This window comes from Xiphias gladius, chromosome 4, assembly GCF_016859285.1.
Source record: "Xiphias gladius isolate SHS-SW01 ecotype Sanya breed wild chromosome 4, ASM1685928v1, whole genome shotgun sequence".
Classification (NCBI taxonomy): domain Eukaryota; kingdom Metazoa; phylum Chordata; class Actinopteri; order Istiophoriformes; family Xiphiidae; genus Xiphias; species Xiphias gladius.
This window is the reverse complement of record NC_053403.1, coordinates 10,944,929-10,972,351: the sequence shown is the minus strand read 5'-3', so window position 1 is coordinate 10,972,351 and position 27,423 is coordinate 10,944,929. Positions and strand designations below refer to the sequence as shown.

Here is a 27,423-nt window from a genome sequence, read left to right as displayed (position 1 = left end):
AGAGATTGGACTTCCAGTGGGCTCACCGCGTATTTGCACTCTCGTTAATCAAAGTACAACAACGACTTTCCAGGAGCTTGAGGACAAATTCAGTTTGCAGAATGAAGACCATTTTAGATATTCACGAATTAGAAATTATATTAGCAAAAAAAAAAAGTGATTGTAGAAAATGAGCTATTCCAAATACTTTAAAAGCATAGGAGGATGGATCTTATAAAATCTCAGAACTACACTGGAGCCTTTAGCAACCTCATATATAAAATATATTCAATGTTAAAACAACTGGGGGAACGAGGGGAGCAATTTGATAATCACGCAAGAGACATGGAAGGAAATATTTAGACAACACTGGAAAAAGGCTCTCCATCCTGAAGAGAATTTAGCTGTTTTCCTTTTTTTTGTACCCCTGCTCAAAAGAAGTCTTACTCAAATCATCTGACCGCTGGATATCTTGTCGGAACAAATAAGCAAATCATTTTCATGTATTTTAGAGTTGTCCCTCTGTGGCTCCATTTTGGACTAAACTTCATAGCATCCTGGAAACTATCTTTCTAACCATAATTATTTAGATTTTTTAATTGATGTACTTGAATAAACTGGATGAGCTGGAATGGAGGAAGAAGTATAAATATTTGTTGAGAATGCTATTGGTGGCATATAAGAAATCTTTTCCAAAGAAATGGCTGAAAAAAGAAACACCTGGTGTTGATGAATGTATGGACCTGGTGTACAATATTTATATAATGGAATGAATTACTTTTAACTTGAGATCCCAGAAAGATAGAGTTGTTGAGAACTAGACAAAATGGATTACTTATATTGCAACCTTCAGACCAAATTTGGTGTAAATATGCACACGAAACACATTCCAGTGTATCCTTTAGGCTACCTGTATATATGCATGATTCCCCCCTCCTTTTTATTTGTTTTTCTCGTTTTTCCACGCTTAAAAGGTCTTTGTGTCCACATGGTGTTCATTTTGTTCAGGCAGTTTTTGTGTACCCTCTGCTTATACAGAGACTTGAAAAAACGATAAATAAAGCCCTCTTTAAAAAGATTTCATAAGGCATCTAACAGTCTATCAGGAACTCCACAAAACAAAATCGACCAGTTGTATATCTTACCGTTGAACTGAAGCTGTAGCCCATCCTGCAGGTTGCCCCTGGTCTTGGCACAGCGCTGAGCAACAGCCTCTGTTCGCTTGGCAATGGAGGTGAGGTCAGAAGAAAGGCCTGACAGCTCCTGAGAGGGATGCGACCTGCACAGGGCAGTCAGGGCATCTCTTGCTGAGTCCATGTCCGCCCTCTGTTGCTGCACAACGCTCTGCAGGTCCTGTAAATGGAGAGCAGTGAGAAAAACAGAGCTGAGACGTTATGCATGTTTATCACTAAGGCTACATTGTGGTGGAAAGGGCAGAGACGGGGAGCGGGTTTCCAATCTGTTTTTTATGCGCATTTTCAATGTGTGCAGTAAAGAAATCGATGGAAGCAAAATGCGGATACAGACTTAGCAAATTAATCATGATGTACATGAAGCATGTGACTTGAACTTTGACTGAAGAGACAAAAAATAGTAGGCAGATGAAAACAGATCTGTCTGGAGTGATGAGGAGATTTTAACCTTCTTCAACTTACTATATGAAGCAAACAGAAATGCCACATTTCCATCATGTTTTCTACATTTCTTTTTCCCACTGTTGGAGGTTTGACTGGCATTCTTTTAATTAAATCATCTTGTTGAGCCCTCATCAGAAGTGTCCTTTCATGTGGCTGAGCTTGACCTCTGACCTCCTAAAGAGGGTCATAATTGAAGACAGAAGTTGACCTTCAGGGATCAACAGAGTATCATGTAAAAAGGTTCTTGTCATTGATCCTCTCAGTATGTCTTGTAAGCATTTAAAGAGTACCGAGTCAGCGCTGAAAATTTAATTTAGGAAGTACTTGAATGGAGTAGTGTTCAGTTATGGTCATCATTATATATTACATTTTTCATCTAATTGTATTGTATTTTGATTTATTATTCATATTCTACTGTGTTTTTAAATGTGTTCCAATGCACTGAATTGCCAAAGCACTTTGAACTGCCTGTGTTTAAAAGGTCCTATACAAATAAAGTTGCCCTGTCTAGTTAGGGTCATGAGCGCAGCAATTAAAATAATTTACGCATCACTGATTGAATATTGTCTTGCTATTTTAATAATGTCCTTATATAAGGCAGGGTTAGTAGTAATATTACACAACAGGGATAGCAATAGAAAGAGCAGAGGAAGTCTGTGTAGTTACTTTTGGTGTTAAGTGTTACGTTTCCAGATATACTACGTATAGTTTTTGAATTACTGTATACTTGGACCACAATGAAGTAATTGATACTATCATACCTTGACAGTACCAAGATCTTGAGGGGAAGTAGCTTCTGTGAGGTCAGATAAGGTACCCTCAACTGCCTCCAGCCGCTCGGCCATCTGGGACATGAGGTCCTCAAGTCGTTGTTTTTGGAAACTGAAGTAGGTCAGAGTGTGTTTGGCCTGATTGTACACCTCCTGCGCATGGGCCATTTTCTTCCTCAGGTCAGCCTCCAGGACCTGGTTCAATAAAGACATTTAGCAACATTATACAACCAAAGCAGATATAGACAACATGCGAGTAGTAAAAAGAATGGTGTGTATAATTTTCTTCTACAGTATCACAAGTTGATTAATTTGCCTCACAATAATGTGTTTCGCGGAGCTGTGATACACTGTTAAGTTTTTAATTAGTATTTAAAATCTATACTTATGCAATACCATTTGAGAGGTAATGCTATATCTACATTACCATTCCTGTGTCTACAACACACTAGTTGCAAAAAAACCACCGATGGCAAACTTTAACGATTCAAGGGGTTTGTTATGCAACAAAAAAGAAAATTGCCACTTGCAAAGAAATATTGGTTTCATTCTATTCATTTATAATTAAGTGTAAATCAGATGGAGTGATCTTTTTAAAGTTATAAGATACAAATTTATTCCATATATTCATAACAGAACAAAACATACGTGACAAAAGAAAAACATTCAGCCAGACAAAAAAACATTATTACAAATAAACGTTTGTAATACAATCAAATATTACAAACATGCAGCTGTTGTGCTATCAGTTTCACCACCATTGCATTACATATGACCCGCTGTGTAACATTATCCCTGTCCTAAAGGAAAAGATTAAAAAAAATATTCTTTCGCTGTGATTGCTTCAGCAAATTCATCTCATATTTCTCTCCTGCACCATATTCACCTGCATTTGTAACGGGGTTTCCTGCAGTTTGGCTCGCTCCTTCAGCTCTGTCACTCTTTCCTGCAGGGCATCCAGCTTCTGCTCCCTCCTATCAGCCTCAGCCTACCGAGCAAAGTGCAGGACATTTCAAATACATCAAAACTATGAACTCACTCTGAATATTACACTATTCATACACTCTTTCATGCAGACTGTCCAGCACGCTCTGACCTGAAAGGCGGTGAGCTGGGCCTCTGTCTTCAATTTGTCATTGAGATCGGCGACGCAGTCTGTGAGGTCCGCGATGGAGGTGGGTGTCCACTGGTTGATGTCCTGCTCCATGGTCTTGAGGTCGTCCCACAGGGCCACACAGTAGCCAAGTCTCTCTGTGTTGGTTTGTATCCTCTCTGAGACCTGAAGGAACAAACACCAGTAGTCTGTTTGAGTACAGGACAGAATACATCTCAGTCAACAAGAGACGTGGGATTTTGCCCCTTCTTTGTGATTAGTTTTCTCTTTGTCTCCCTGTAACAAGGGATGGTAGGCTTTACTGTGAGATGGAAGGAAAATGAGACTTAATTGGCTTGACAGATGTGGGGATGAGAAGTGAGAGAGAGAGAGAGAGAGAGACAGAAAGGCAGATAACGTGTCTAGACTTGTTTATATTTCTGTCTCATTTGTGACAGCTGAGCAGCCAGCTAAATCCCACAAGAGGAGAAAAATTGAAAAAAGGAGAAAACCAGACATAAATAAATATCATTAAAACAGGAACAGCGCAAGTGTTTGGCAGTGCTGTACTATAGATGTCATAATCTGGTTTTTGTTCATAGTCATAGCAAAAAAACACCACAAATGTCTTCATACTCTTCATGGTTGTTATCATAATTAAGCTCCAGACCTGGGCAATATAATATTGACAGTTTTTGGAAAATTCATTGCGTGCCATATATGTCAGGGTGAGGACAAGTCATTACCAAAATAGTTGCATGGCTCAAGAGTTGTTATTGAGCACCACTCACCTCCAGCCACTGGTCTCTTAACGTCTCCATGTCTCTCTGGATGGAGCATGTATCTGAGTTGGGAACCTTCTCCAGCTCTCTCTGCAGATCTTCGACTGTACTGATGAGCTGGTCCATGTCCTCCTGTTTTTCTCTCAGCTCAGCTTGGACAGTCTCATGCTAGAGGGACATATAAGAGGGCAGAAGGAATGACAACAGGCCACTGCTAGAGGGAGAGATACTGTACACACTACAAAGGAGGAGAGGGCGTTTATTGTTCAAATGAAGCTCTTTTTCTGAGAGTATGTTATGATGTAGACGGATATGATGGTCAGATTATACACACTGCACTGTGATACCAGTGAAAGCTATCATTATCCAAATCCGCTGATTTGACATCCGAAACATTTCTAAGAGAAACTAAAGGTTCTGACCCGTGTGAAAGTCCTTTTGGCCTCCTGATCGTTATGATTGTGGTCAGGCAGATTGTGAGAAACACCCCGAGCATTCTCCACAACGGTGCTAAGAATCAACTTCAGGTGGTGAAACCGACGGAGAAGATCTACCACAACTCCACTCTGTTCCTGACTGCATGAGAAAAAAAGAGAAAAAAAAAGGTCAATGCTGTTACTGGTAAGGTTGCAGTGGATATTAGTTGGTAAAAACCCAACAGATTCTGCAACTGCTCTTATTCTGTTTTGTTTCCATGTCAAAATGATTAAAAATGTTTAATCAATTCTAATCTGGCCCCAAATGAACTCCCTGTCTCTCTAAACTCTGCTCTGGTCCAAAAACAAATACAGCAAAGGATTTTAAATGAGATGAATAAGTCTAAATCCCCCTCTGTCGTCTCCCCCTCCTTACCCCCTGGTGATCAGAGTCCTGACGTTCTCCCAGGCTTCCTTCACCAGGGCTACCTCCCTGAGAGCCTCCCCAGCCAGCTCTCTGTCTCTCTGGGCCAGCTGGCTTCCCTTCTCCTCTAACCACTGTTGAGAGTGCTGCAGGGACTGGAGCTCATCCTCCAGCTGGACGAAGAATCGCAGTCTGGGAGAGGCAGATGCGGATGAAGACAATGGGGATCACTAGCTCGATTCCAACATAATATATCTAATTTTTTAGCAGATCAGATTTAAATGAATTTGTCCTTCTATAGTTTGGCTTCATTCATACACAGTATGTTCTTGAGGAGTTTGGCATACAGTTGGTTTCACACAATGCATCTAAAAGTGACACAGTATATTCAACATTTTGAGAACAACAAAGCTGGCAGAGGAACAACTGAGGTGTTTCCACAGGGGTGTAAAACTACAGGGACACAAACAATAGCCCTGTCAATTAATTCAGTCAAATTCAGCTTTTAATCCAAATGATTGAGATACAGTGCTATTACAGATGATCAAAATTTAAGAGTCTTGCAAAAACATTTTCAAATTTGTATGTTGTTTATTGATATGCTTATTAAAGAACAACAACAGAACTTGCTCGGCTAGGAGAATAAAGTCCCTTTTCAGTGTTGCACATAGTTTTCATTGGATTGATAGTCATAGTAGTTGTGGAGGTCATACAATATACGACTATTTGTCTTGACTATCATGTCCATACCTGTTTTGGAAGGCCTGTACAGAGCTCTCTCTGGCCCCCTCTTGCCTCACTTCGTCCTTCAGTTTCTTCAAATTCTTCATCACCTCCTCCCTCCTCTCCCTGAAAGAGCTCCACAAGGCGCCTAAAGCATCTGCTTCACTCTGCCTCCATCCCACAACCCTCTGTACTTCCTCCAGAGCCACTGTGAGGGTCACTGCCTGCCCTCTGCAAGAAGTTCTTCCCTGAGGATGGCTTGCGTCTCTGGAGCCCTGCCACTCTGACCCACATAGGTGCAGGTGTGCCTTGCTCAGCTGCCCATCTAACCCCACTGCCTCAGCCTCAAGCCGGGCCACGTCTTTAGCCACTTCCCCTATTCCATGATGCAGCTCTTCAGCTTTGGAGCGGTCCCAGCTTCCCCTGCCTTCCACAGCCTCATGTAGGCGGTGCACAGCCTCAGCTGCCGTTCCATGCCTCTCAAGGAAAGTCCTTAGCTTGGTCAGGCACTCTTTACGGAGGAGCAGGAGACGCTGGGATTCACTGAGGGGCTGTAGGCAGTCCTCCTTCCAGTTCCGGAGCTGCTGTTGGGCCTCCAGAGTGGAACAGCGAAGCAGGGAGGACTCTCTTTGATGGAGTGTCTCCCTTAGCGATGTATATGCCTGTAGTTGCACCTCATGCTCCTGCAACAACACGGTTTAATCAGACTAATTTCTATGAGCTCTAAGAGTAATCAATATAAACTTGCTTACTGTAACTGCTCTAATATAGAGAGCCTATAACGGACATGTTATCAGCAAATTACTGATTTCTCACCGTCAGCTTAGTAACTGCAGCCTCAAGATCAGCAATATCAACCTGGGAAGAGCTTCTCAAGCCAGAGAATAAGTTTTCACTCCTTTGGGTTATAGTCAGCAGCACCTGATCAAACAACTCCAGCTGTGACAACTGTGACTCCAGCAGCTCAAACCTAGAGGAAGAGGTGGAAATTTGGAAGAAGAATATGACAGTGGTTAGTTTTTGAGAGGAGCATAATTAAACAAAATAAACAACTTGGGGAAAAATGCTGGAATTCAGTCATGCAGAGGTATACAGATGTAAATTATCTGTATAATAGTGTATTAAAACTTGCCTCTGTGATATGCTGTTCTTCACAGAAGTGGATCTCTCCTGCAGCTGTGTGAGATCATCACAGAGCTCTTGAATACGAGCTTCAGGTGCTGTGGGATACAGACACAATCCAAGATTCACAAGACCCTGGAGAAGAACATCATAGGACGGTGTCTCCCCCTGCATTTCCTGGACGGGTGAATAAATATTTTAAAATTATGCAACACAAAAATAGCAGAAAACCCATTGTATAATAAGTGAGGTAAAAACCGATCTCATACGGGCTTAAACACACATTCACAAGGATCCGAACTGTCTACATGACACAAAAAGTGAATCGCAAACAAATCAAATAAGAGAGCAAAACTCCTGAAATATGAAAAATGAATAAGGAATAGTGAAATGATTTACCTGTACATTTTGTAGTTCATTCCTAAGCTTTACTTTGTCTGCAGAGAGCAGTTCGGTGTCTGGACAGCAAACAGACTCACACCTGTCCAGCCAGCTTTTCATGGACAAATTCTCCTTTTCAAATCTGTGAATACAAAGGTGATAAGTATTAAATCAAAGAAAGCATAATTTTTAGAATGCACACACACACACACACACACACACACACACACACACACACACACACACACACACACACACACACACACACACACACACACACACACACACACACACACACACACACACACACACACACACAGACAGAGTGATACTGTCTGTGAGTTCTGTTTTATCTGACCATGGCTCAATATCAGTGACAGGGTCATAATGGGGCAACCATATCTCACCAGAGCACCCAGTGCTCTAAGTAATCCCTCATACACACACCTGCAGGGGAGGAGATGAGGTTGACTACAGAGAAACAAAGAAACACACATATGCAAACTGACAAACATAAACCCCGCGGAAATTTAGAAGCAAAAATTCAAATCAGTTAATTTAAAAAAAGAGCCACAGGCAGGGAAAACGCTGAAAGGCTTTAGCATTTTAAACAGTTACCACAGTGACTGGATCATTTTTTTCCTCCTGAATAGTACAAAAAAAAGGAAACAATTGTTCCAGTGAAAGTCTATTGTGTGAACAAGTAAAATGATAATAAAAGCATATTATTAGAGAAGAATGCAACGGCTGACGGGGGACAGTCAAACTGAGTCAAAGACAAGATCTTGCTTCTCTACATCACACTAAAATCGGTGATGGATAAACAGAGGCATTTTCACACAATGACAGAGGAAAGAGACTGCTCTGACTTTCTTTGTTATTCTTTTCTGTCTATAGATTTCTACATGCTGATCTCTGAAAAGCTGGAAAGGATGGCTCAAGTATTGGTATTCAATATGGCAAAACGTTAAGCATGTTGGTAAGCCAGGCTGGGATATTCAGCTTCACAAGGTCTATGAGGCAAACACAGACTCTCTTCCAGACAAATATAGAGGTGACGTATTATATTTTTCACTGCAGTACCATAGTTTCTTTTAGAAATAGAGATTCCAATTTTCTACAAAATTCACAAACATGGAAACATATTACTGTTTACTGTACCTTTGCCATAGTGCTAGAAGGCTCTCTAATGTAACTTGCTTTTCTGCAGCCTTCCCCAGAAACTCCCCCTGTTGCTTCTGGAGGTTATCCACCTCTTCTTCCAGCTGGCTGCCCTCCCCAAGCCTCTTTATGGCCGAACACAGAGCCATCAGCCTGGGCTTCAGCTGCTCAACTGCCTGGCAGACCTCCTGGAGAGAACGGAAATGAATTTGTCGTCATCTCAGGTGAGGATGTCAAACCACAATGGCTACAAAGTACACTCTTGAGCATAAAGCATACTGAAAAGATAACCAACACTGTGCCACTGTGCTAAATTACAGAATACGGTGTCATACTGTTGATTACAGCTTAACCTGAAAATCAATCTAGACGAAATGTTGAGTAAAATTTTGCTATGTTTAAGTTAAGTTTAATATTGCAGATAAACAAAACAAAACAAAAGCAAAACAAACAAAGAGGTACATCCTTCAGACGTCCTAGGATTTAATAGTGTCAACCTCAAAATTTCAGACACATAATCACATATAGCCTGTTACTGATGTTATAGTAGGTGAGGCATTCTCTGTGTTTTGTCTCACCATGTGATTCTGGAGGATTTTGTAGGTCTCAGATGATGATGAACAGTACGTGACTGGACAGTTGAGCTTCTCTTTAATGTCAATCATTGTTTTCTTGACCTGACAATGACAAAAAACTCAAAAATGAAAACACGGGCATTGCAAGGTCTTAATTACAATTTCTACACCAAAGATTCAAAGATGGATGAGGGCCTAAACATACTGTTAAAAACAATTATGGCTTGTAATCACATTTGTAACTTTGTTTTAGCATTATGTGTTGCTAAATACCTGTTCAAGGTTATCATTGTATCTCTGCCTGTAGGAGGCGCTCTGGTTGAGCTGTCCTCCCAGCTGCTCCACTCTCCCTTTCAGCTCTTCCCAGTAGCGCCTCATCTGGGCAAGTCGTGCTCGGATAAGTCCAGCCTCCCCAGGGGTCACAAACTTTGATAGGGCCTCACAGTCCGTCTCCATTTGGGCCAGGGCTGCCCGTCTCTCATCTAAACCCTTCCCCACTTCCTGGAGGGATGCAACAACAAAAAAAATGTTGGTCAGGAAAAGTATGTGGGCAAGAGTTGGGAAAAATACAACAAATGAGACAGAACAAGAAATAGTAAACTTGATATCAAAAATATTTTTCCGTCAAAGAGACACTGTTATTTTTAACCTTCAATACATTATTCCACTGGTAAAAAGAGACTACTGTTTGTCAGGTTCCTGGAGGTCTAGAAAAATTCAAGCGCAAAAGTTGGGAAAAAATGTAAACTGACTGCGTTGTTTCTGGAGGCAAGTGTTTTCAAACTAACAAATCAAATGGCTGCCTCAGGATTTTGCTAAGTCCCGTTATCCCAAATTTTTTGACCAGATTTTCTGCAGGCCTCTGTGAGACTGACAAGGCTGAGGTCTGGCGGGGCAAGATTGCATTTTCTTCAATATGATCAATTTATTTTCTATATCCTAGTCTTTGCAGCAGCACTGACCCAATTTCCCCTTAGGGTTAGATTAAAATTTCATCTTATTTCATCTTAATCTTAATCACCCTGATGCCACACTGATACTGTACACTACAGACACAAGGCCAGACAGCAATTTTGACTGATTTCACTTGGAGCTATAAAAAAATGTGTGGATGATCCAAATGTATTTGTGAATATCGGAGGATTATTGAAGGAGTGTAAAAACTGTAACTACAGTGTGCAGTCAGTATTAGGGTAAAGAATTGCCTCTGAAGGATTGATCTGAATGGGATAAAAAACAAGTTACTGAATAAAATGCTATAATAGGAGAGACATGACATACCTCCACTGTGCTGATGTTTTTGTCTAAAGGATCCAAGGAGGAGTTGGTGTTGATGGCCTCAAGGACCTTCTCTTTCTCATTGATCCAAGAGGAGAGGGTCTCTGATTCACTGCTGAAGCGCTCCCACCACACACACATCATCTCCAGCTGGACAACACTGGAAGACAAGAAAATGAGGAAAGATCCATTGGGTCAAATATACCGTATGCACGTCTCATAAAGTAGGAATGAAAACAAACAAGCACAGACTGACAATGTGACTGCAAACAGCAGGTCAAACACCAGAGAGACACTACATGACAGTGACATATAATCTCACTCTAATTATGTCCGTTCCTATTTTCCAGATTCTTGTCAAAAGTCTGTACTTCCACTTAAATAAAACGGTTTAATAAAGAGGCAAAAACTATGATTTTTGTTAATGACAGATCTAAGACTTTGCCGTTAAAACTAAAAGCTCTGGTCACAAGCGATATAAAATGACGAAGTATTTCATTCTGCATGGTAAAAAATGCCTCTTTTTTTCCCAAACAAACGTGAAAATATGACTTTAGGTTGACGAAGTTACAGAACACTAATAATTCAAAGCGCAAAAATTCAAGGGGGATGGGGGAATTGAGGTGAAGATAAGACAGTTATACTTCTTGTTGAGATGGACTTGAAGTTGTGTGACTGCTTCTCTGGCGGACTGGGCCTGCTGTACAAGAAGAGTCTGATTCTTTGGGCCCAGCTGAATATCTGCTGCCTTCTCCAAGAGGAGATCTGCTCTCACACAACATTCCTCAACCCTCGTTAAGAGCTCCTACAGACAGAAAAGGAGCCAATACATTGCATAAGCAAAAGCAACGTATATAGCATAAACACAAATGCAAATGCGATCGCAAACACACACACACCTTATAGTGCTCCAGTTCAGTATTCAGGCTGTCCAGGCTGTTGAAAACAAGTTCTTTGCGTAGCTCATTGTTGGTATTGCTGATAAACCTCCAGACCATTTCTCTCTCTGCTTCAAAATTCTGCCAGGAGCTCAGAGTGGCCTTGAGATGATGAAGAAACAGCAAAATAACATCAGCGGGCAAAATTTCATACAGAAAACACTGCATGTACACACAGAGGTGATGGGTACTGTTAGCTGACCTCTGGCCTTAACTTAACTCTCCTTTATCCTACTAAATTTTCCAGGAGAGTTTCATTCATTCACATTTGGTTATATTTTAAAGTTTCAAATGTTCATTAACAGTGAGAAGAAGGCCTCAGGAAACTTCAATTTAACCAACTTAGAAAAAATGAGCCATGTAAAATGAAACAAAAAGTGCACCATCAATCTCTTTCTATGTAATTATTAAACACTGGGGTAATATGGTCAGTCTCAAATGAAATTTGTTCTTTGATTCAAAGGGACAGACGCCAAAATCTTAAACATTTATCACTGATGTTGTGGAGTGTTGATTTAAGGTGTTTTATGGTGGTTTTCTCTTTGAAAATGAACTTATGCATTCCAGGCATCTTGATCATTTGGTTTTTTGACCAATTCAAGGACATCGACAAAAGTGTATAAACAAATTACAGGACAACAGACACAAACAAAACGAACACACCACATAACAATTGATATGTGGTTAAGGTTCAATAAAGACCAATCAATGATCACGGCAAGGGTGAGTGTGGATGATAAATGACACTTACACATGCAAACATTAGCAAACTGACAAGTGAGATAAATCCAGGCTCGATCTACCTGCAGGTTGTTCTCCTTTGCCTCTGATTTGCGGTCGACCTCTCTGAAAGCTGCCTCCAGTTCATGTAGAGAATGACCGAGGGCCTCTGCTTTCTGCAGCTGGCGGCAGTGGGACACCAGAAGCTCTGCCTGTCTCCTGTTAGCATGCAGACGCTTTAGGTGTTGCTATAAAACACGCACAGACAAGAAAACATGTCAGATGACATGATCTATCTGTAATATTTAGCGAGGTGTCTTGATCTTTCTTTTATTCATTCAAACCAACCAATAATGTAATTAAAATGAATTACTTTCAATTTTAATTTAACACTTCAATGTAAACATGCCTCATAAGATATTAAAAAAATGCATTAACATGTTAATATAAGACATTTTAATATAGAATTTGAATAGTAAAACGTGTTTACACTTATAAATTTGTGTTCATTGCCATGTCAGTGTCATCCGTACACAGCTGACAACAACACTCCCACCTCTACACACACCTCGTGAATAATGTGAAGTCGTTTGGCCTCCTCCAGGCCCTCAGCGTCAAGGATCCTGCTGGTCTGCTCCTCAGCCTCCCTTCGTGCTCTCACAACCTCCTCCAATGCACCACGCACCTCCTCCCTCAGCTCCTCATACTGGAACGTGGTAGAGCCCTCTTCATCCCACTGTGAATGAAGGAAGCAGAGGATCAGAGAGAAGGACGTCACTGAGAAAACACAGGGATAGACACATTTTTAACACTTAAACTATCTTGGAATACCTGGCAGAGTGAAGAAAAGAGCGCCCGCAGCTCAGTTGAAAGTTCAGCCAGGGCTGTTCTTTGTCTCTGGACCTCCATTTCAGAGCTAACCTCAGACAAGCCAGCAAGGAGGCTTTTGAGCCACAATAAGCTCTCCTCACGGGCATCCACTGCTTCCTGCAGTGCCTGAAAACACAAACAAGGAAATGCAGGTTTATTGAAGTTGAGCTGTACTGCATCATAACCTAATCGCTGCACCTATGGAAGCAAACACAGCTTGGTGGCTCACCTGAACAGCAGCATTCACCTGCTCCTGATGGCTAGAATTTCTTGCAGTCTCTCTCAAGAGCCTCACCTGACTCTTCTGAGATGAGAGCCAAACAGAAAGTTCGCAGAACCTAGAAAAAGGAACAACTACTTTGAACCCCTTTTAGTCATGAAAAAGTAACAACTTAAAGATGTTAGAAATACTGTAAGGAGTTTTTTTCCAATTCAAATTCAACTTATTTATATTTATTTATTTATTTGTATAGCATCATCTCATACAAAAGCAGTTCAAAGTGTTTTACATAAAAAAAGAATAAATCAGCAAAAATACACTTATACACAGAAAACAACCATGCATACATAAACGTAAATACACACATACATACACACATACAAACATACATCTTGTGGAAATATAATATTTTGTCTATCTCTACCTCTCGTTCCACTCTTTCCATTTATCAGGGTGCTGCTCCAGTTTAAGGTGGGTGCTCTTGATTTGTTCTGTAACCTCTTCTATAGCCCTTCTGGTGGAGTCTAGTGTTCGATAAGCTGGGTCGTTGTCAGGCAACTTATGACACAGATCCTCCATGTTCCTAATCTTCTTCTCACACAAAGTCAGAGGTTTGCGTTCCCTGAAGAAAGTCTGGAGATAAGAAAGATGGAAACGGTTAAACTCGAGAGGCTCCAGGATGGTGAGGATGGTGACGTTAAGTGATTTTATCTTTCTCTCACTCTTGGTTTAATCTGTTTTAAGTTTCTACCAAATCCGAGGCTCACTCTGTGTTCTTTGATCACTCGTTCACTGGTGCAGGTGCCAGACAGGGCTTGCATTTCTCTGTCCAACTCTGTTCTGCAGTCTTGTAGGATCACAGCCACTCGACTTCGCTCCACGTCCACCTTCAGACGGAGCAGGTGAGATGGTACTTCTCCCTGGATGTCCTGTGGAAAAGACAGACAAGTCACAGATCTTATGAGACACGGCAGATAAGACATTTTGTATAATATACACGAGTTTTGGTCTCATCCCCATCATCCCCAAAACAGTCAGAGACAAAATATCCACTAGAGAGACTGTGAGTAAACACTGAGAGGGTTGCATTTTAATATAACTAGTAGAGGTTATTTGGAAACAGACTAAGGATACCCCATACAAGCCAAAGGTCTTCATGGTTAAGTTAATGAAGTATCGGCTTTGCGCCTCAGGAGACCTGCAGTAATTAGCGAGAGTGTTAAGGCATGGTGATCCCTGACCTTCCATTGCTTGTGCAGCCTGCGGACAGTTTCTTGCAGCCCCTGTTGTTCCTCCTGTGGAAGGATGTCAGTCAGCTCATCACATGCCTTCAAGAACACGCACAGGACCCGCTGATCCAGTTGTCCAAAAAAATCCTGCATTACAAAAATGCAAGACTGATATGAGAGAAGCAATTCTTGATTTTACATTAATGATATACGATAGTTTCGTACTGTTTTAGTTCTGAGACCAAACAAAATAGACTAAATGTTAACACTGTACCCCCTTCTACCACACCACTAAAATACAAATTTAGGGTTTGGTAAGCTGTCCACAAATTAATTGTATCCCTCATGTACCTGCTCGATTTATAGCAGAAAGTTACGGGTTTGATCTTACAGTATGTTTCTTCAGCAGTTCTTCGGCATCTCCAGTCTCTCTCAAGGTGCCCTGAGCTTTCTTCAGCACCCTCTCCAGCTCTTGTCGTGATTCCTCGAACCTCCTCCTCAGGTGGCTGTTGGCCTCTTCCTGCCTTCTCCATTCCCCAACCTCCTTCAGCAAAGCCTGAGCAGAATAACAGTAGGTAGTGGTGTTTGTAACTGCTCTCTTTGGTAGTATTGTGTAATCACATTATTTGCCTTACATGAAGCAACGGAATGATGAAACACATGAGTAAGGCAAATGTGCACTGTTGCCTCCTGGGTGTTCCAATGTTCTTGAAATCTCATTAATATAATCAGGGTTGTGGGTGATGCAGTCACTGTGTGGCATTCTGGCATGTGTAGGCATACGTGTGTGTATAATGCTCACCTGTGCTGAGCCCTGTATTTCAGCCACTCTCTTCTGCAGCAGAGACAGATCAAAGTTCCGCAGCACCTTACTGGCGCAGAGCGTCCTCTGCAGGGTGTGGTGGTTCCTTTCAATCACTGACAGACATCTTTTGCAGCTTTGCTGCTGGTTTAATAAATCCTATAGAAATTGTGCAAACAATGCTGAAACAAATATGTGTTGGTAATAGTCCAATTGAATATTTCAATACTTTTGTTATGTATCAGCTATTCCACTCCCATTAGATTTTTCTTGAAAAAATTTGACAGTAATAACAGGTAGTAAAACAGACACAAAAAGCAGGCTTATATCGTTTTCTTTCATAAGTCACGTGAGACAGACAGACCTTAAACAAACCTTTTTTGACACTGAAAATGATAAATAACAGACCTGAAATATCCATCATATATTATATGAGCATTGCACTCAAAGACTAACTGTGTGCACAAGTGCAGAATGATGGCCAAAACTACTAAAATAAGGAAAGGCTTATTTTCCGGTAGCCAGAGTTAAATCCTTGCATTGTTATCATTTCTGACCTGCCACTTTTGTTTATGTTGGGTCTGTGCTTGGGAGTCTGGGTCTCTTGCAGCAGAAGTGATGCGACTGGCCCGCTCCAGAGCTTGATAAAAAGCAGTGACATGTTTCTCAATCTCCTCCAACAGCGGCATAAGGACATGACACTCCCTCACTAGGGGGGGACACCGCTCTCTCACCTGGAGAAACATAAAACAGGCTGTTAGACAGTGACACGGAAAGTGACAATGGTGCTAGGATTTCAAAAAAGTCTTACCAAAGAGGTGTCTTGCTTTCATCAAAGAGATCGATTTTCATAGTACTTCTCACGTTTTGACCTGAAATGATACCTACCTTACTCAGATGACTTTTGGCCATTGCAACAGTTGCCGTGACCCTGGCAGCCTCATCCTGTGGTGCATCCTTGGCAAGGAGCTGAGCACTGCGGGCAGCCAACTTGTATTGTGTCTCCATGGCAACAACCTTTTGCTTGGTATTCTGAGATGAGACATGGAAGCAAGGGATCATCTTACAGATTCTTAAATTGAATTCACTTTCATCAAAACTGCTTTTGGCGATAAAAACTTTATGTCACATGGTTATTTTGTGTGCAGCTCTGACTTCAAAACAGCGGTGATATAAAGCTTTTATTAAGTCTTTTTCAAAAGTTAAGGAGTGTGTGTTCACTAAGAAGTAAAACGATTGGTAAAGAAAATGAAATCATTTTCCATAGTAATGTTTTTGCCTGGGGAGTTGACCATTTTGTAATGCGTTTCAATGTGAAAATTATTCCTAAATGTCAAAGTGTGCCACAATGCACCTTGGAATTGGAGTCTCAGACCACTGCTTCATTGGAGTCCAAATGTTAATGAATCAGTTATATAACTGGAGCCTTAAATCCTGCTTGTGATTCACTACCTACTGAACTAGGAATATATCTGATACATATGCAGTGTTGCTGTCAGGGTTGTGTCTTAATTGTTTCAGACCTGAAATACTGATTGGACTTAGATGGTACAAAATAATCACTGTTTAGGAAAAGTGGAGAAAAAGTGGAGCTGGGCGACTATACCTGGTAATAAGTGAATAATGTTTTTTATTGGTACTGTTGTCCTGTTCTATTCTATAAATGTCTATACGGACTAACCTGGTTTAAGTAGTTTGTTTTCCTCACCTCCACATCCTGCAGAAAGGCTCTAACACTGAGGAAAGACACTTGAACAGGAGCATTGAGCTTCGCCTCTGCTGAGTCCAGAAGCTCTTTCAGGGCCGACACAGCCTTCAAGTGGTCTTTTCTCCACTTCTCCAGCTCATCTGCTCTTGCATACTGCAGCAAAAAAAAAGATAGTGCAGAGTTAACAATTCATTTTATTGAGAAATGTACCTTTCTCAAGTCTGTCTATTAATACCAAATCAAAACCAAAATAAAAAGAAATCTTAAACTTTCTTTAAACTAATTTTTTCCTTTCCTGTACACCAAATCAGTCATACCATTTGACCCGATTCTGCTTTTTGTCTGACATGCGGTATTTTTAGTTATGTTTTTTTTGTTTGTTACTTGTTTGACTTTGAGGAAGAGGTCTCTCCATCGCCCATTCAAAAGAAGCAGCTGCTGCTTGAGATCAAGTGACACGGTCTCATCACAAGTTTCAATGAGAAAATTCCCGGCGTCGTTCATGGTTGCATGCTGATCCATCCAGCGGCTGAGATTCCTGAAAAAGTCCTGGAAGAGAGACAGACTCATTAAAAAGAAGGAAAGAAACAGATACACAAAGAAAATTAAGAGAAACAAAGAACAAAACAAAGTCAGAGTGGCAAAGAAAGAAACCACGACAGCTAATCAAAAAAGAAACAAAGAAAGGGATTCAAAGAAAGGACAATAAAAACTAGGGTAATTAGCTGTCTAATCCTTGATGGGGATGGGAATCTGAGGTAACCATGGCAATGCGACAACTGGAATATCCTTGGTGGCTTGTTGTAAGTCAAGGAGATCATTTGATACATGAGTGGAGACTGCTAGTAGAATTCCACTTAGAAAACTAAATACTTGAAACTGGGCTGATGTGCATTTGATTGCTGCTACTCTAAGGCATGAGTCCATCAAATAAATACATGTATTAGGGGGCTCTTAGTCTGTGCCCAGAAAAAAAAACTTGTATAAACTTGTATATGATGAGTAAATGATGGAGTTTCCACCAATATTAAGAGTCACTCTCATACCCGTTTTGTGTCTTCTGACTGGCTCAGGGCTTCCTCCGCATCCTCTAGCCAGGCCTGTAAGGAGGCCACAGCAGAGCTGTACCTCTCCCAGTTGAACAGCACCTCCTCCAGCATGCTCCTCACGCTGCGCACTTCCATAGACAGACTCCTCCACTGAGTCACCACCTCCCGCATGAACCTGCGCACCCCCGTCTCGCCCTCATCCACTAGAGGAGAGATACATCAACTTTAACAGCAATAACAGGAACAGCAATATTTAAAAAAACTGCTAGAACCGCTATTATCTCCGCTGCTGTTACTATTGCTGTGGTTGCTGCTATTGGTACTAGTAATACATTCAACACTGTCAACAGGAGTCATCATATACATAATCATGTTTTCAATGTTAAAACAATGCTTAATTTGCTTTTTGATTTATATGGATTTCCTCTGTGATTTAAGTGACAATATTTACTTTTAAAAGAATAATACATCCTCTCTCTTACAAATGGAAAGTAAATTCATAAGCAATAACACGCACCCTTGTTCAGTTCAATCCATTCAGGGGTTTTGCAGCTAAAGCTTTAATTCGTCTGGTATGACCTGTAGCTCATGGTGGCTAATGTTAGCTAAAAACTTTAGATAGATATGACTGTTATAATTGAGTTTGTTGTGTCCTGTTCTCTACTTGTGTTACTCCTACACTACATTTTAGTATTTACATATAATATTATATAATGGTTGCTTGTGACCACTGTTTGGCAAAAGTTACATTGCCTCACTTTAGGGCACAGGACAGATAGTACACACACAGTATTCACAGAAACACCAGTCAAAGAGCACATTGAGGCCGATGGAGCTACATGCTTCTGCAGTCAAGTCTCTGACCCCAAAAACTCACTTCAAGGAGATTTATTATCTTTTCATTTCCTTGATGTGAACTCTCCAGTCTCACAAGTCCTGTACCACACACTACTATCAGCCAGTGTGGGGCTAATAAATGAATCCATCAAATACAAATATCCAGTTTCAAAAAGATATTAATCAACTAGTGCAATGTCTTAAAATGGCAGATAAATTACATATCAATCCCCCTTTCCTCCTGACCTTCCTCAGTTTATTATTAGCTCAAAGTGAGCCTTTAAATATATCCAAATGATCTCTAGTCCAGCCAATCAGAGCCCATGTTGCTAACTACCAGCAGGGCTCACGCGTGTGCCGCGGTGGGGGGCACTTCATTTGTGGGATCGACCAATCAAGCCTCAGATGTCCTGATTTCTTGCTACACCTCAATTCTCTGCTCTGCATACCCTAAAGCAGGACAACCCTGAAACCAACAAGCTAGCTCAGTTTGCGCCCAGAGACGTGCAGAAGTGGAGCAGCCCCTAACTAGCTAACGGGGTCGTATTCCCCGCTGAGAGCTGTAAGTGGAGGAACCTCATTTAGCTGTAGCCTGCAGACTCTCCCCTTCTACCAAGCTGTAAAACCAGACAGGGGCAGACTGAGCAGCTGGAAGAGAAAGCCTCATTCGTTACTGAGCTGCTGACAGTGGAAAATGAAGTTGAGCTATAGCGTACAATCTTGAGGTATTTAGTGTCAGTGTATTAAAAGGTGGAAGGTATATTAAAGAATTACCTTTAATGATGGTTATTCTGTATACTAAATATCAAATCTTGAATTTTCTATTCACATTTGATCCACTCACCGGAGCTGTCAACATTGACATAGGCCTCAGCAGACTGTTTCAGGGACTGGAACAAAGCCTCGTAATTTTCAAAGAAATGTTGCTTCTCCACAAATGACTGATGATAAAAATAGAAGTGAATAAGGAAATGTTATGACATGTGAAGTGACAATGATGACAGTAGCATCATAATGGATATGCAGCAATAAAACTAATAGTGAGATACTATGTAGTAGGAATTAATTTTAGAACCTTATCACGTTTATCTAATTATCTTTCCATACATTTCGTAACTTTTAAGTCTGCATAGTAACTCTGAAGAGAAGATTAACATTTCAGCACATCATATACAGAGTGAATTAAAGCCTGAGCTTACGACATAGTTGTGGAGCATCAGATCCACGGACTCTTGTCGGCCATATTTGATGATCCAGGATTTGAGCTTGGTCTCGGCTAGAGTGAGGAAGGCCTGCATATGGTGTTTGTTCTCCAAGAATTCCATCTTAGCCAAGTGAATGCTAGAAGATGTAGAGACAAAGTTCATCCTAAAAAAGATAAAGTTTACGAAAGATATCAGACCTACAGGCTTGACCCTCGCATTCTGCTTTTCTTTTGAAAAAGAAAAGAATGTGAAATCATGCCAAGTGAGGTGGTTAATATAATTCCAATACTGGGTCCTTGACATCAAACATTTCTATTGTTTTAAATTAAAAATAACAATAACTTGTCTGTGTTTTTATATTCTGGGCTGTATTTTTTCAGACTTCCAAGAGAGCCTGCCAAGTGTCTTTCTCACCTCTCAGCCATGTCTTGGAGTTGGTCTGGGGGAACAGGGACTCCATCTACACTTCTGTCTTTATGGATCCTCTGAAAGACCTGCTGGTGACTTTCCAGGCTCTTCAACACATCCTGCACAGAGTAAAGACAGACAGCACATGAACATAGAAAAACAAACACATTCACGTGAAGATTGAACAAATATATTTTCTGATCAGAAAGTATTAGATCAAAATGCAGGAGTCTGCACTGCTCATTGCATTGAATATATTTTCGTTCATAATATTAACAGAACAGCCTGTGGCCTCTCTATCCAACACCTTTATTAAGGTTTGCCCTTGTATTCCATTGTTTTTTTTCTGTGATTTGCATCTTCCGTGTATCACTCCACGCTAACCTTGTGCTGCTCCAGAGCTCTGTGGACAGTGTAAGCTGTCACGTCATGTGCTTGCTGGACGATGATCTCCTGTTGCAGGGCTCCTTCAGCCTCATGCAGCCAAGCCCCCACCATGTCAAGAGGAGCTGGGAGAGACCTGTCCAGCTGCAGATGCCAGTCCAGGAGCTGACATGCAGAAAACCATTGAGAAGACAAATAGAGAAACGCCATGAGCAGACTGTGATTGTCCAGCTGAATTCCTGGCACAAAAAATTAAGGCTCAAAAGTGAAAACATATTAAATACAGATAAAACAGTTACAATGTAAACTGGTAGTCACATGCTGAAAATAAACAGTCTGCAAATGTCAGTTTGTGTCTTAGTTGAATTAAGATAGATTATTAATAAGTGGGAGACACAGTAATTGTCAACAAAATAAACACGTAAGTGCCATAAACATAATCACAAATAATGACAACATGCTCGGTTCATATCTGGTTGGAATTCTCAGTGGCATGTCAGCCCCCTCTTTCACTCCTCCATGTGTCACTCTCTATTGTCAACTGTCCAATAAAGGGGAAATGCACTGAAATAACCTTTAATGAATCTTTGATAGCCCACAACACTGTAGGCTTTAATATGATGTAATTTCTGGAGAGACTTAACATTCACTGTATGCAATCAAATTGGGTTTTTAGAATTGAAAAGTGCAAACAATCAGATAAATTGCACCTCTCATAGGGGCTGGCAGAGCATAAGAGTAAGGCTTTTACTGGTGCATATTTTTTCTATTTTCCCACTTGTGAGACAAGAAAGACTAGAAGAAAGAAGGTAATGCAGAAAGAATCAACTAAGATCCAAGTCAGAGTCATAATTTACAAATTGCTGACTCTCACTTCTTTTTCTTCTCTCACCCTGTTGGAGACCCGTTCCCAGGCTTGTTTAACAAGAGCCTGATCCACAGTCAATATCCCGTCTCTCTGAGTGGACTGCAAAGCTCCCTCCACGTGCTTCCTCCTCATCTCCAACTGGACACGTAGACTCTTGAACAACTGAAAAAGAAAACAGGATGTGAATTCTGTTCATAAGTCACACGTCTGAAAGTATGTTAGTATGTAAATATTCAAGTTACAGTACAGAGACATCAGAGCAAGTGCTCTCTCAGGGGTCACACCTGATTCCCAGTGTTATCTAATCTGAAGCTCGTAAAATTTGTGGCTAGTTACCTCTGAATGCTGTCCCTCTTTCTGGCTTCAGATTCTCAAGACTCTTCTGAATAATGTGCAAAGAAAATGGGAATATCCCACATGCTGCTGAATATGGAATGTATCCCGAGGCTTGGTGAAATAAGCCAGATTGACTGAAAATATGATGGCTGCTGTCTGATCCCCACAGTGTAGTGCAACTGATTAAGCTAATAATAAGAGTGTCTGTGCCCATGTGCCCAGTTTAAACTGCGTGCGCCCGCGCGCACACACACACACACACACACACACACACACACACACACACACACAAACCTGGTACTGTTGAGCGAGATTGCCCTCAGTCTCCCGAGCCTGTATTGCATCTCTCTCCAGCTGGTCGAGCCACATTTTGAGCTCCCTCAGGCTCTTTCGCTGCTCTCTCTAGGAGGTGCGGAGAGTGGAGGGGTGGTGGAGTGAACGACACATGGAAAGATGGACATGGACATTGGGAAATACAAAGGGGAAGTGAAAAAACAAAAAACAATGAGAGGAGGTGAGAGTGTAAGAGAAAAGGGAAATAAAAAGGTGGAGAGAAAGAGTAATTAACCAGAGAGATGTTTGAGGGATTGATGAAGAGATGGAGGGAGGAAGAGAGTGATGAGGGGGCAAAGCATGTACTGTTAAACACGTGTTCTCCTAATCCTCTGTGTCTCCCTGCAGGACAAAATGTCAAAAACCCACAGCTGCCAAAAACACTCAGCTTAAACAGGGTACTTTGTCTAAGACCCCCTACTCACATTTCATTGGATTTTAAGTAACCATGACGATAATACTATAACACTCAAATGCTTGTATGATAGTCTATTTAGTTTGAGTGCTGTTCAGTCTCTGTCTGTTCAGTTTTTCACTTCACATTGGCTCCTATTGGAAGCCAAAATGTAGTCTTTATGACAGTTTAATATGTAAAAAAAAGATTAAGTTAATTCTAAAAGGAAGCAGTTAATCGTCTATCTGTCTGTACTCACCACAACTTCTGCAAACATTTTTATAACCAGTGATTCAGCTGCTTTATATTTTATAAAATAATACCGTTGTTGTTTATATGTGAAAAAACAACGGCCAATTGACTCTCTTTCATTGAAAGAGAATATTCAGGACAAAGATTGGCAAAAACTGTCAACAAAGAACAAAGCAGGTGTGAAACACAGCAACCACAAAAAGCCCAATCAGCGCTGTAAGACAACAAAAAACAGTGTGACACAGAAAGCAGCACATCACAGCTCCTGACAATGTTAACCTTAAAAAACAGGCAACCTCTATTCACAAGCTTTCCATCAAATACGCTGTATCGATGCACACTGCCAGTGCCAGAGGCTTTCATTGTCATGCTAATGGAACCAGGAGCCATAGCGCTAGGTGGTAACATTAATAAAGGGTAATATCACATCTTATTATACTGGACTTCCCTTTGTTATCATGGCTCAGGAACCCTGCGGCAGAAATATCACATCAGGTGAGATAAAGAGCCAATATTAGCATATAGGCTCTATTTTGAAATTTAAAAACAATGTTTAATCTCAGCCATACCCTGTACAGTAGATAGTCATACTGTAATTTAATTTAAGAGCCACAAAAATAAGCCTTAATCAAATTTTTATGGAAACCATAAATGTGCATGGGTGCTAATTGCATTGGGCTGCGAAAAATGATGGAAAACCTGCCCCTGGGACCTTAAGTTACTATATAACCTACCTCTAACATTTCCTCTATATCACGAGGAGCAAGACCACACTGTAGGACAGGGGCCAGCAACACAACCACAGGAAAGCAGTCACCACACAGAAACAGCACAAAGAGAAAGACAAGGAGACATACCAAGACAGAGATGTGCAACAAGGAAAGACATATAACAAGCAACAAACTGCCAGACCTGAGTCACATGACAAGTGAAATTACTGTTTGTTTTAACCTACTTTGAGTAGCGGATAGGTGCATCAGAACATTTTAGCAAGCATTAAGTAAAGTTTCAATTAAGCAAATTTGCTTCCCTGTAATTGTTCTGACTTTTACTGTATTGGACCATGAAGGAAGCCTCCCCACCTTGCTCTTATATAGGTTGAAACAAGCAACAAACAGTATTTGGAAATACCCAGCTGTGCACATTTCACTTCAACACTAACTAAACAAAGACAGAATGTCATCTATAAATATGTCACAGCTGGCGTCTGACACACTAACTGACATTTGAAGAGAAAGACAAAACATGTGGGGTGCAGAAAGAGAGAAGACAATGAATGTCGTATCCAGGCTGAGGCAAATCTGACGGCTGGTTACCTCTTCTTCTGGCTGTCCGCCTGAGTCGCTCTGCTTTCGGTCAGGATGATGCTTCAGGAACTGGGCTACGTATGTCATAATGGATTTCTCATCCGGCTTGTCTACATCGACATCTGAGGAGGGAACCAAATGAATGTAATCAGAAGTCAAATCAAGCTGAGGCAGGCGGATAATTCTTCAACATTTTCTCTCACGAAGGAAAATAACGGGCATTGACAAGAACATATTTGATTGACATATCTATTGAGGAACGGACAACTGGCATCTTAAATGAAAACAACCTTCAGCACATCAGATCAGTGTGCAAGTTTGGTCTTGAGGTTCCACCATGCTGAATCTCATGGCCTAATGGACCTTAATTACACTGATGTCAAGCTTGATTTGTCAGAGCTCACTCTGAAGGGCAGGCGTGAAGGGGCACAGATGGTGTTTGGCAGTAAAACTGAAGTCCACATATGATGCTCTGATAGATACCCACTATTGTGTTTCTGTATTCCAAAAAAATTAAAAACCCAGCTCTATATGTTGAGAAACTGCTGATTTAAATGATATGTGGGGTAACGTATCTCTCATTATTTGAGTAACATAAAGGTCATATTGTCTTCTATTAAAGATCATACAGCAGAGGAAAAAAAAGAAAAGGTAATACGGGAGCAAGACTGTGGAATTAATTTGATCCCATGATGTTGAAGGTATGTGGTTAGTTCTTATCTCACCCAAGACCTGTTTGATTCAGTTTTCATCATCTTAATGAAGAAACCCTTTGGAAATGTTCTAGGAAATGTGTTTTACCTTCTGGGTCGAGAAGCTGTGGAATGCCTAACTCAGTCTCAGCCAATAAAAAGGCTTCCTGCAGATTTTCACGGTTGGGCCTCCTCCATACACGCTCCATGTCAACTAGATTGGGCCGGAGGGAATGGATAACTGCAAAGAATGCTAAACCTGTGCGCCAGCTGGGGCCAAAGTCCCTCACCTCAAGCCCCAGGCTTCTAGATAAGACAGAAGATCACAAGGTCACAGCAGACAAAAACACAACCTGTGGTGCTGAAGCTTTCACAGAAGGCAAAGTATTTGATTCTCACATTACATACTGGTGATATATTAGAAAGCAGTTCATTTAGCATATTTGTTTTTGCAGAGACACTCGACTGTAAGGTAGGCCACATACTTGGTGGCTGTCTGCTGAACCCATCTCAGTAATGCCTTTCTGGCTCCACCCTGAGGTGGGACAGGTTTCCTTTTGACAGGTGGGCTGATGGTCTCAGTGCTGCTGGTCGAGCTTTCCAGTGAGGAGGTGCTGCTGGACAAGGCCTGGAGTGCTGGTAGGCTACTGGTTAGCTCCTCAATCTGTAGGGAACAGGATACCGGAAAAAGTCGAGTAATCATACCTACTCATTTACCTACATATTTAGTCTGGAATTATTTTTTTTTACCTTTGTTTATTCTGCCACTACTTTGCCTTTTGTGTTTGGTTTTTGCATCTGATGCCCTTCAGTGATAAATAGCACCTCACTTTTGTCATCAAGTTGCTTCCAATCTGCTTTATTATTAGTCTATATGAGCCTGCCTGGACGACCTACTTCCCATTACTTTTTTATTCATTAAGGTGGTAGTCCAGTGAGCACCTCCAGACTGGTGCAATTAGCAGTTGAAAGTCTTGTAAGGTTGAAAAGCAGTGTTTCTCTGCCCCTTCTGACTGAAAGCTTCAATCTGTTGCACCAAACAGTGAAGTCACAGTGTAGTAACACACCCTGGAGTACACTTCTACATCAATGCAGCAAGGTGAAAAGTTAAACCAAAGTTAAGCTGCTGGCAAGTTTCTCTTTAATCAATTCCATTTCTTTAATCTTTTAAACTTTAATCTCTTTATTTCACTTGCCAGCTCAATGCACTGACTTCACGTTTAGGCAAACTATTACATTTACATTTCATTTCCATTATTTTGTTTTTGTGAACTTGCAATTGTTGATCACCCAGAAATATCGTATTCTTCTGTAATAGCAATCATATAGAATTGCAATTCACTTGACAAATAATGAAATATTTATCAACACAGAGCCTTCATAATATCAGCCATGTGTGGAAAAAAAATCAAAATATGTGCATCTCTAGGGACAACAATCACAAAATTTATTATTAGGCGTCACCCTAGCCAGCTGGGCAGTTGTTGAAGATTTATTTCCATGCACACATAATCTAATTCTCAGTTTCTCCTCTCCACTGCCAAAGAAACGAGGTTGCTCACAACTCAGAAAATCCATAAACATCAAAGTAAAATAAAATACGTCAATATGTGGAAGCGTGGAAGTATGGAAGTGATTAAGTACACTTTGCAGTGTTGTACATTTCCTTTATCTACCATCCTTATGTTTGCTGGAATAATAACAGGCATTTACATGTACTGATATTGCTAAGAGACTGTAGTATTGTGATTAAGTTCTTGTTTATCTGTGCATGTCTGAAATGCCTGAGGAAGCGACTGCTGGTTTCAATGTGGAAACCTTGGAAGATTTATTTTCTCGTCTTAAACTTCTCGCCACTTCAAATTGCTTAGGTTTTTGCTAGCTAGAAAAAGATAGTTCGAGCCTCCACCTTTTCTAATAAGTATTTACAACACTTAACCGATTTAGACTTTTGCAGGTTTTTTACTGGATTTAATTTGACTATGTGCCATTAATATATAGGACCCTGCAGATTGTACATTGGCAGCCATGTTAGTTGTCAATTTGAAGTCCTAGTAGTGAGCGTTTAGAGGTGATTTGTTGAAATCATTGAATAAGATCTTCACACCGTGAAACTTAAAACTACAACTAAAAATTTAACGTACTGAATTATGTACACTGCATTTGATAATCTGACTAAAATTCCTTTTGTAAATTAACTGAAGGCAATGTTACCTGGAAATAGAGGATGATGGTCCACACCAACCCCAGTACGATTGATGGTCGCCCATCAACAATGTCTGTGGAGTTTATGTTGACTAGCTTGATCTGTGTCAAAACACAATATCCAGTATTGCAATATCTCATAACAGGACCAAATAATTCGAGATTTCAAACAATTCCAGTTTATCCGCTTACTCTTCACTATAATCTCATACATTACATTATGGATTAAGTACATGCAATTTCCCCCCAATCTGGTTATTCAGTGTTGTACATACGTTTACACAAAATTAACAATATACATTATTGGCATAATCTTCAGCACCAC

The 27,423-nt window shown here is 40.8% G+C and overlaps 1 protein-coding gene across 1 annotated transcript in view; it reads right to left on the bottom strand.

Annotated features, from left to right (window-relative positions):
• LOC120789315 (nesprin-1-like) overlaps nt 1–27,423 on the bottom strand; it is a 56,681-nt gene that overhangs the window by 6,885 nt on the left and 22,373 nt on the right. The window contains exons 5-45 of the mRNA XM_040125972.1: nt 27,108–27,200; nt 25,379–25,557; nt 25,003–25,199; nt 24,211–24,323; nt 22,210–22,317; nt 21,604–21,741; nt 20,712–20,876; nt 20,334–20,446; nt 19,914–20,082; nt 19,559–19,655; nt 17,875–18,080; nt 17,213–17,377; nt 16,829–16,981; nt 16,009–16,152; nt 15,678–15,854; nt 15,121–15,279; nt 14,710–14,874; nt 14,331–14,465; nt 13,857–14,018; nt 13,514–13,722; nt 13,099–13,207; nt 12,831–12,995; nt 12,568–12,735; nt 12,083–12,247; nt 11,241–11,381; nt 10,986–11,146; nt 10,345–10,501; nt 9,337–9,564; nt 9,067–9,165; nt 8,489–8,676; nt 7,346–7,469; nt 6,957–7,123; nt 6,641–6,794; nt 5,852–6,507; nt 5,114–5,293; nt 4,684–4,837; nt 4,271–4,429; nt 3,483–3,665; nt 3,273–3,374; nt 2,378–2,581; nt 1,125–1,332 (exon numbers count right to left, since the gene is read on the bottom strand). Coding sequence (XP_039981906.1) covers nt 1,125–1,332; nt 2,378–2,581; nt 3,273–3,374; nt 3,483–3,665; nt 4,271–4,429; nt 4,684–4,837; nt 5,114–5,293; nt 5,852–6,507; nt 6,641–6,794; nt 6,957–7,123; nt 7,346–7,469; nt 8,489–8,676; nt 9,067–9,165; nt 9,337–9,564; nt 10,345–10,501; nt 10,986–11,146; nt 11,241–11,381; nt 12,083–12,247; nt 12,568–12,735; nt 12,831–12,995; nt 13,099–13,207; nt 13,514–13,722; nt 13,857–14,018; nt 14,331–14,465; nt 14,710–14,874; nt 15,121–15,279; nt 15,678–15,854; nt 16,009–16,152; nt 16,829–16,981; nt 17,213–17,377; nt 17,875–18,080; nt 19,559–19,655; nt 19,914–20,082; nt 20,334–20,446; nt 20,712–20,876; nt 21,604–21,741; nt 22,210–22,317; nt 24,211–24,323; nt 25,003–25,199; nt 25,379–25,557; nt 27,108–27,200 — 6,919 coding nt within the window. The remainder of the gene's footprint in view (nt 1–1,124; nt 1,333–2,377; nt 2,582–3,272; nt 3,375–3,482; nt 3,666–4,270; nt 4,430–4,683; nt 4,838–5,113; nt 5,294–5,851; nt 6,508–6,640; nt 6,795–6,956; nt 7,124–7,345; nt 7,470–8,488; nt 8,677–9,066; nt 9,166–9,336; nt 9,565–10,344; nt 10,502–10,985; nt 11,147–11,240; nt 11,382–12,082; nt 12,248–12,567; nt 12,736–12,830; nt 12,996–13,098; nt 13,208–13,513; nt 13,723–13,856; nt 14,019–14,330; nt 14,466–14,709; nt 14,875–15,120; nt 15,280–15,677; nt 15,855–16,008; nt 16,153–16,828; nt 16,982–17,212; nt 17,378–17,874; nt 18,081–19,558; nt 19,656–19,913; nt 20,083–20,333; nt 20,447–20,711; nt 20,877–21,603; nt 21,742–22,209; nt 22,318–24,210; nt 24,324–25,002; nt 25,200–25,378; nt 25,558–27,107; nt 27,201–27,423) is intronic.